The following is a 7936-nucleotide window of genomic DNA, read 5'->3' as shown; positions in this document are numbered from 1 at the left end:
AACATCCAAATATTTAATAAATTTCAATTGGTATTCTATTCTTTTACAGTGGGATTAATCAGGATTCATTGTTTTTAGTTCATTGCATGAGTTAACTGTGATTAATCGACAGCTCTACTATAAAGTATTTACCGTATTATTTGTTATAAAGTGTGTAACCCCGCTTGCTGTGCTTCTCTCCCTTCACAGGGACCTTGAGCATTTCTGAGCCTGATTGATGCATCGACCACTTCATGGCAGGTTTCAACCTCACCTCCTCTGACCCTTCAACATTCATCCTAATGGGCATCCCTGGTCTGGAAGCTGCTCACATCTGGATTTCCATCCCTTTCTCTGTGTTCTACATTATCGGCCTGTTGGGAAATTTCACGGTTCTGTTTGTTGTAGGCAAAGAGGAGACCCTACACAAGCCGATGTACCTGCTGCTCTGCATGCTGGCAGTCACAGACATCAGCACGTCAACTTCCATCATGCCGAAGGCACTCTTTATATTTTTGTTTGATTTGAAAAACATTACTGTGGATGGCTGCCTCACCCAGATGTTCTTCCTTCACGCAGTTTCTATTATGCACTCTGCTGTCCTCGTGACAATGGCCTTTGATCGCTACGTTGCCATATGTAACCCTCTGAGATACGCCACCATCGTCACCAACATACGAATAGCTAAGCTAGGGCTCGTGGGTTTAATAAGAGCTGTTCTCTTAATTCTGCCAATGCCCTTGCTTCTGAGCAGACTCCCATTCTGTGCCAATCACATTATCCCCCATACATACTGCGAGCACATAGCTGTGGCAAAGATGTCATGTGGCGACATCACAGTGAACAGGATGTACGGCTTGGTTTTGGCATTTGTAGTCATCGGGTTAGACCTGACGCTCATTGCCCTGTCCTATGGTCTGATCATCAGGGCCGTCCTCAGAATCTCGTCCAAGGAAGCCCACCAGAAAGCTCTCAACACTTGCACAGCCCACATCTGTGTGATGATGATGTCTTATCCTCCTGGCCTCTTCTCCACTCTGGCGCACCGGTTCAGTCAGGACATTGCTCCTCATTTTCACATTATCTTGTCAAACCTCTATTTTCTCATCCCCCCCATGCTTAACCCTATCATTTATGGGGTCAAAACCAAAGAGCTTCGTGACAAAGTGGGCAAATACACCTGCAGAAAGTGAACACCGGGGGACACAAACTATAAACCTGAGTGATGACAAGGGGAAAAAATATCTCCTCATTAATCAAGGGTGTTCTGTGTTGTTTGACTGAGCTCACCATAGTGAAAGTTCACAGTCAGAGAAGTTCCTCACACCTAACCTGTTGTCACTGGATCACCAAGCACTGCTTTCTCCGTTGTTGAGTTCCCTTTCTCTCTCAATCACCTGATCTCTTTCAGTATCATCTGTCAGCCCCCACCTCCACACACCCTGTCACTCAGCCTTTCCTTGACTTGCAGACCACTGGAAGATATTGCAGCTTTCTGAAACCAGGTGGCTTTCCATTAGATCCTGTGTGAACAGGGTTCTTCGTCAGTTTGATGAAGTGAAGCTACGGTTTCTGATAGCCAAAAATAAAGAAAACAACTACAATGCTGAACTTCTTTATCATATGGTCATTGATCTGGTGAGCAAAATTTACCTGATTTTTCTATGTACAATCCTTCAGGAAGTCTGGAGGATAAAGCAAATGTCTCAGTTAGATAGTGCAATATAGGAAAGCTGGTGAAGAAATTGAGGGCATTCTACTAGAGCTTGTTGGTGAGGGTGATGAAACTGTGTTTTTGAGAACTGGACCATGTTACCCCGAATTTGAGGAGTGTGTACTTCAGAATGTGATCAACCCAATTTCAACCATATGATGTGCACTCAGCCACTATGAATTAATAAAAGAGAACACCACATAGATAAGGGTTAATTGGAAAGCAGGCTTTAAGATGCAAGGTTAAAATCTAGCTGGCAGTTCCCGCTAAAAAGAATGGGAGGAGTGGACAGACAAGTAAATAAGTGAGAATCAGAGAAGATAAATGGATTAAAACCTTGCGTCTGGACACCTCTGATATTAGAAGTTTATAAAAAGTTAGGGAAAGTGATGATCTAGTAGGAGTCACTATGACCTATTTGTTTGTAGAAGTTATAAAGAAATAGCTAATACGGTGTACTTTGGAGGAGTCCTCTGAAGTAATCTTGAGAGACATTTTCCTGACACCCTTTCTCCCCAGTGTTTGAGCAACTGGACACTGTAAACCCGCTGTTAATTATTCAATACCATTCCAAATGTTAGGCACTGTGACACACCCGGACCAGTGGGGTACAGGAGTCTGGTAGAGGGCAAATACACTGGTCACTGGATGAGTAGTTTTCTGTTCCCTGAGTGACCAGAGCAGGGGCTGCACTAGAGTAATCAGGAACCTGCTAGAACCAGTTAAGGCAGGCAGACTAATTCGGACACCTGGAGCCAATTAAGAAGAAGCTGCTAGAATCAATTAAGGCAGGCTAATCAGGGCACCTGGGTTATAAAAAGGAGCTCACTTCAGTTTGTGGTGGGAGTGTGAGGAGCTGGGAGCAAGAGGCGCAAGGAGCTGAGAGTGACAGGGTGTGCTGCTGGAGGACTGAGGAGCACAAGCGTTATCAGACACCAGGAGGAAGGTCCTGTGGTGAGAATAAGGAAGGTGTTTGGAGGAGGCCATGGGGAAGTAGCCCAGGGAGTTGTAGCTGTCATGCAGCTGTTACAGGAGGCACTATAGACAGCTGCAGTGCACAGGGCCCTGGGCTGGAACCCGGAGTAGAGGGCGGGCCCAGGTTCCCCCCAAACCTCCCAATTGACCTGGACTGTGGGTTCTTCCAGAGGGGAAGGTCTCTGGGCTGTTCCCCAACCCACATGGTGAATCTCTGAGGCAAGAAAATCCTCCAATAAGCTCAGGACCCACCAAGATAGAGGAGGAACTTTGTTACAGCACATATCTGGGATGTTCTAAACCTATTGCTTATGTCTGTATGTGCTTAAATCTAATAAACTGCAGTGTTAGACAAGAGCATACTTACTTGTATGCAATCTTTATTCAGACAGAATTGCTGTGATCCCATTGATTTATTCCTGACATCACCTGGAGTGAAATAGTTAAGTTGCCCCTGCTCGGGATTCTGAAGACTCTGGTAATAGACTGCTGTGTTAAACTACGACATCACCTTTGAGTCCAATAACTTACCACTTTGTGCAGTCAATTTTGGAGTCGCTTTCAGCTGGAACTTTCAAAATACACACTAACAATTCCCATCATCTAAGATGTCAAAAGAAGGTTTCAAGAGTTCATCTTGCAGTTTGTGAAACTGATTAAACAGAGATTGCCACCAAACATTCAGGTGATTGAATCGCTTCCAATACTCATTCCTTCACAACATAGATTGACAGATATCACATTTCTGCCATTATTTTGTGGAGACTTTGGACAGTTGGAGCAGCAGTGGAGAGTTTTGCCTATGGTTCACTGGACTCATACTCAGAACAACTGAGTAGAGCAGTTTGGCGTTGAAGGTCTCAAACACATGGATGCCTCTGGGGATAAAGACTTTAGTGAACTTATCTTGTTTGCTCTTTCATTGCTGTTGCTATCATTTAGCAATGCTGCAGCTGAAATACTGTTTTCTCAGATGAACTTAATAAAAACAAAACTGCGCAAAAAGATGCAAGAGGAACTTTTAGAAAACATTCTTCATCTTTGGGCGTACATGCAACCACAAAAATCTGTTGTGAAGAGTTTGCACCAACAAAGTAAATGATTGCACTGGCCACTGCTGATATGTATGACCAGCGGCAGAAGCATTCACTTCCAAAGAAGACAGCGAGCATGAAATGTTGACTTTTAGAGACTAACAGTAACAACCGAATACAACTCAAAATATGGACATTGACTACCATCATTGAATGCAATTAGAAATAAATAATATTGTCAAGTTATTGTGGTTTTTACACTACGTACATTTGGGGCTCCTTTGGGGCTCCTTTTAACACCATCATTCACTGTTTTTTGTTTGAAACACCTGCCAACCCTCCATCGAGATACAAGTACCAGTATTGGGGGGGTTGTTTTGAATTTGATTGTCATCTGATAGCATTGTTGCTAATGCAGACAAACTCCTGCCTCGGTTTCTAGCTTTTTAAAAAAAATCATACCTGTACTAGGTATCTAACAAAAGCTTTCATTTGTTACTTGATGTATATGACAATGTGTTAATAAAAAAACCTTTGTTTCGAGACCTAGATGGGGCTATTCTTAGGTTAGTTTTTCAATGATTTGGGGCTATTAATGCAGTAGAAATCTGACAAACCTCCAGCACCTCAAGCGGAGCTGGGGGCAGCGCAGCAGCAGCCAGAAACACAGGGGCCAGAGAACAGCCCAGAAGGCAGAGCTGGGTGGAGGCAGAGAAGCAGCACTGAGCCAGAAGGCAGAGCTGGGCCGGAGGCAGAGCAGCGGTGCTGAGGCACAGCTGGGCAGCTGCAGTTGGAGCAGACCAGATCCAGGAGTGGGTCAGCATGGACCAGCTATGTCAATGGGGAGCCAGGGTTCAGCTCCACTGGGAAGTTGCAGGGCCAGAGCCAGGATAGTGGATGCCGGCCATGCCACAAGCAACACGACAGCTGAGCACAAACAGTGGCTGGGAAGAGCAAGGTGGGGCCCTGGGAAGTGGGGGGACATGAATCTGATGGAAGGGTAGATGTTGGGGAGAAGAGTCCTGCCACCTAGAGTCTCGGTGTGTGTGGCCACTGTCAGAGCAAGTGTCTGACCTGCGGTATCACTACACCACAGCCAGGGCCTGGGCAGGAGGCCTGGGACGTGTAAGGAACAGACTGTGAACTTTCCTTACATCACAGAAACAGCTGTTTGTGATGTCCCTGTACCCACAGAGCGGGGTCTCTTGTTTCCTTGAACATTTCCCATTTTTTCCTTATTTTTCTTACAGTTGCTGTTTAATAAATTCTATTTGGTTTGAACTCAATGTTGTGATCAGTAAGTCAGTGAAGAGAGTACACTGGTTGGGGACACCCTAGTCCCAGTCCTAAGTGACCAGGACAGAGGCTTACCTTAAATGTATACTCCAAATTAAAAAACATAGTCTAAGGGCTGGTCCCCACTTAGTCCGGACTTCGGACTAAGGTACGCAAATTCAGCTACGTTAATAACGTAGCTGAATTCGAAGTACCTTAGTCCGGACTTACCGCGGTCCAGACGCGGCCGGAAGTCTCCCCCCGTCGACGCCGCGTACTCCTCTCGGCGAGCTGGAGTACCGGCGCCGACTGTGAGCACTTCCGGGATCGATCCCAGAACATCGATGGCGTGCCGCCGGACCAGCCGGTAAGTGAAGACTAGGCCAGAGAGCCAAAAAAGAGCCACCGTGGCTAAACAACAAAGTAAAAGAAGCAGTGAGAGGGAAAAAGACATCCTTTAAAATGTGGAAGTTAAACCCTAGTGAGAAAAATGGAAAGGAGCATAAACTCTGGCAAATGAAGTGTAAAAATGTAATTAGGAAGGCCAAAAAAGTATTTGAAGAACAGCTAGCCAAAGACTCAAAAAGAAATAGCAAAAAAAAAAAAAAAAAAAAAGCAAGTACATCAGAAGAAGGAAGCCTCCTAAACAACTAGTGGGGACACTGGACAATCGAGATACTAAAGGAGCAATCAAGGACAATAACGCCATTGCAGAGAAAGTAAAGGAATTCTTTGCATCGGTTTTCATGGTTGAGGATGTGAGGGAGATTCCATTCATTTTAGATGACAAATCTGAGGAACTGTCCCAGATTGAGGTGTCATTAGAGGAGGTTTTGGAACAAATTGATAAACTAAACAATAACAAGTCACCAGGACGAGATGCTATTCACCCAAGAGTTCTGAAGGAACTCAAATGTGAAATTACAGTAAATAGTCCTGCAGTCTGTAACCTATCATTTAAATTAGTTTCTGTACCAAATGACTGGAGGATAGCTAATGAGATGTCAATTTTTAGAAAGGGCTCCAGAGGTAACCCCGGCAATTACAGGGGGTAACCCTGACTTCAGTACCGGGCAAACTGGTTGAAACTATAGTAAAGAACAAAGCTATCAGACACATAAATGAACATAGTATATTTGGGAAATTAATAGGCAGCAGGTTTAAAATGAAGAAAAGGATGTATTTCTTCACACAACACACAGACAACTATTGGAACTCTTTGCCAGAGGATGTTGAGAAAACCAGACTATCACAGGGTTTGATAAAGAATTAGATAAGTTCATGGAGGATAGGTCCATCAGTGGCTATTAGCCAGGATGGTCAGGGATGCAAAACTATGCCTTGAAGTGTCCCTAGTCTCTGTTTCCCAGAACTTAGGAAGGAGCGACAGGGGATGGATCACTTGATGATTACCTGTTCTGTTCATTCCCTCTGGGGCACCTGGCATTGACCACTGCCAGAAGACAGGATACTGGGGTAGATGGACCATTGGCCTGACCCTATGTGGCCACTCTTATGTCCTTATCTGAGTCTCCTTTTTCTTTTTTGGATGCTGGACCTCATAGTTGATGAGGCTCAAATGCCTCACCACCTCAAACGGTCCCTGCCATTGAACTAGTAATTTGAACTACAGCAAGTCACTCAATCACCCAATGTGATCCCTTGTGGCTGGACTCCCTAGTTATAGGTCTTCTCTTGTACCTGTTGTGCATTTAGCAATTCTTCTAGCAAATGCCTGTAAGGTGATTTCTTAATTAAAGAATGTATTGGGCTATGTTCATTGTCTGGGGTCTTTGCTGTTCTGTGTTTCTCCAAGGAGGACTGGAAACCCTTTGGCTGCTTCCCAGACAGCAGTTCAAAGGGAGAAACCTTGGAGACTTCAGACTTCATTCCTGATAGCAGAAAGGAGGTTGGGGAAGAGTTGGTGCCAGTGTTTGGATTCTGAGGTTACAAAATACCTTAACGTCGCCATCAAAGTTCAGTGAAATCGCTCCACCAATTCATCAGTTTGGGGATGGTAGATCAACGTTCCTAATGTTGTTACCCTCATTTAGACTGCACAGACCTTTCATTAGTTGTAAAGTCCTTGATCAGTAAGGATTTCTTGGGGTATTACCACCTGGGAGAGGAATTTCATAAGCTCATTTGGTTCATCTCCAGAGTGCTAGAATTATACCTAGAGGGTAATAAACCTGGCCGAGTGCCTTTGTCACCGAACCGTGCCTGTGGCTTTTCTTTATGAGGAACATCAAGGTCTGCTGAATGAGCAGGCTGCCTTGTCTGTGAATACTGATAACACTGGAGCTCCAAGGACACAAGCACTGAGCAGCCTGAACAACGTTCCCGAGGCGACGACATTCCAGCCTTCAGCACTTGACAACAGCCAGCTGACACTCTGAGCCCAGGGGAGAACTACTCTACAGTCTGGAGCAAGTCAGCGATTGTTGTGCCTCCTGCCCAACATGTGGTCACTGCCTCAGTCGCTGCGGTTCAACCACTTATCCTTAGCCAAGCCCATGAACAACTCGCTGTGGTAAATGGGGAAGATTATGCAACGGAAGTTAAGGATTCTGTGACTTTCAGAGACCTCTGTGACATTTTCCACGTCAGCCCCGGGGCAGTGCACCAGAGCTGACAGCTTGTGGGGGCCCCCGCACTCTCGGCTGCCATGGGTGGAGAAGGACCCAGCAGCTCTTAGCCCCCACAGTCAGTGGTGGGACCCGGAGATCTGATCTGCCATGGGCAGTGGGGCCCCCATAGCTCTGTGACTCTGGGGCTGTGGCAGGGGCTCCAGAGCTCTGAGCTACTGGGGCTGCTCTGGAGACCATGGAGCTGTTAGCCACGGCGGCAGCAGGTGCTGGACCCTCCCCCCTCCAGAAGCGGGGCTCAGGCTCTCATCCTCCTGATCGGGCTTTAATATTCCCCCTGTCAGTTCCCCTCCCCCCGTTATTTTTAGTAA

The 7936-nt window shown here is 45.8% G+C and overlaps 1 protein-coding gene across 1 annotated transcript; it reads left to right on the top strand.

The window, feature by feature from the left end:
• The first annotated feature begins 233 nt into the window (after positions 1 to 233).
• Positions 234 to 1172, top strand: LOC117872527 (putative olfactory receptor 52P1). Its single transcript, XM_034761053.1, has one exon. The coding sequence runs from the start codon at positions 234 to 236 to the stop codon at positions 1170 to 1172; it is 939 nt and encodes a 312-aa protein (XP_034616944.1).
• The last annotated feature ends 6764 nt before the right edge of the window (positions 1173 to 7936 follow it).

This window comes from Trachemys scripta, chromosome 1 (assembly GCF_013100865.1).
Source record: "Trachemys scripta elegans isolate TJP31775 chromosome 1, CAS_Tse_1.0, whole genome shotgun sequence".
Taxonomy (NCBI): domain Eukaryota; kingdom Metazoa; phylum Chordata; order Testudines; family Emydidae; genus Trachemys; species Trachemys scripta.
The sequence above is the reverse complement of the archived record's forward strand: the minus strand, read 5'-3'. Positions and strand labels throughout refer to the sequence as shown.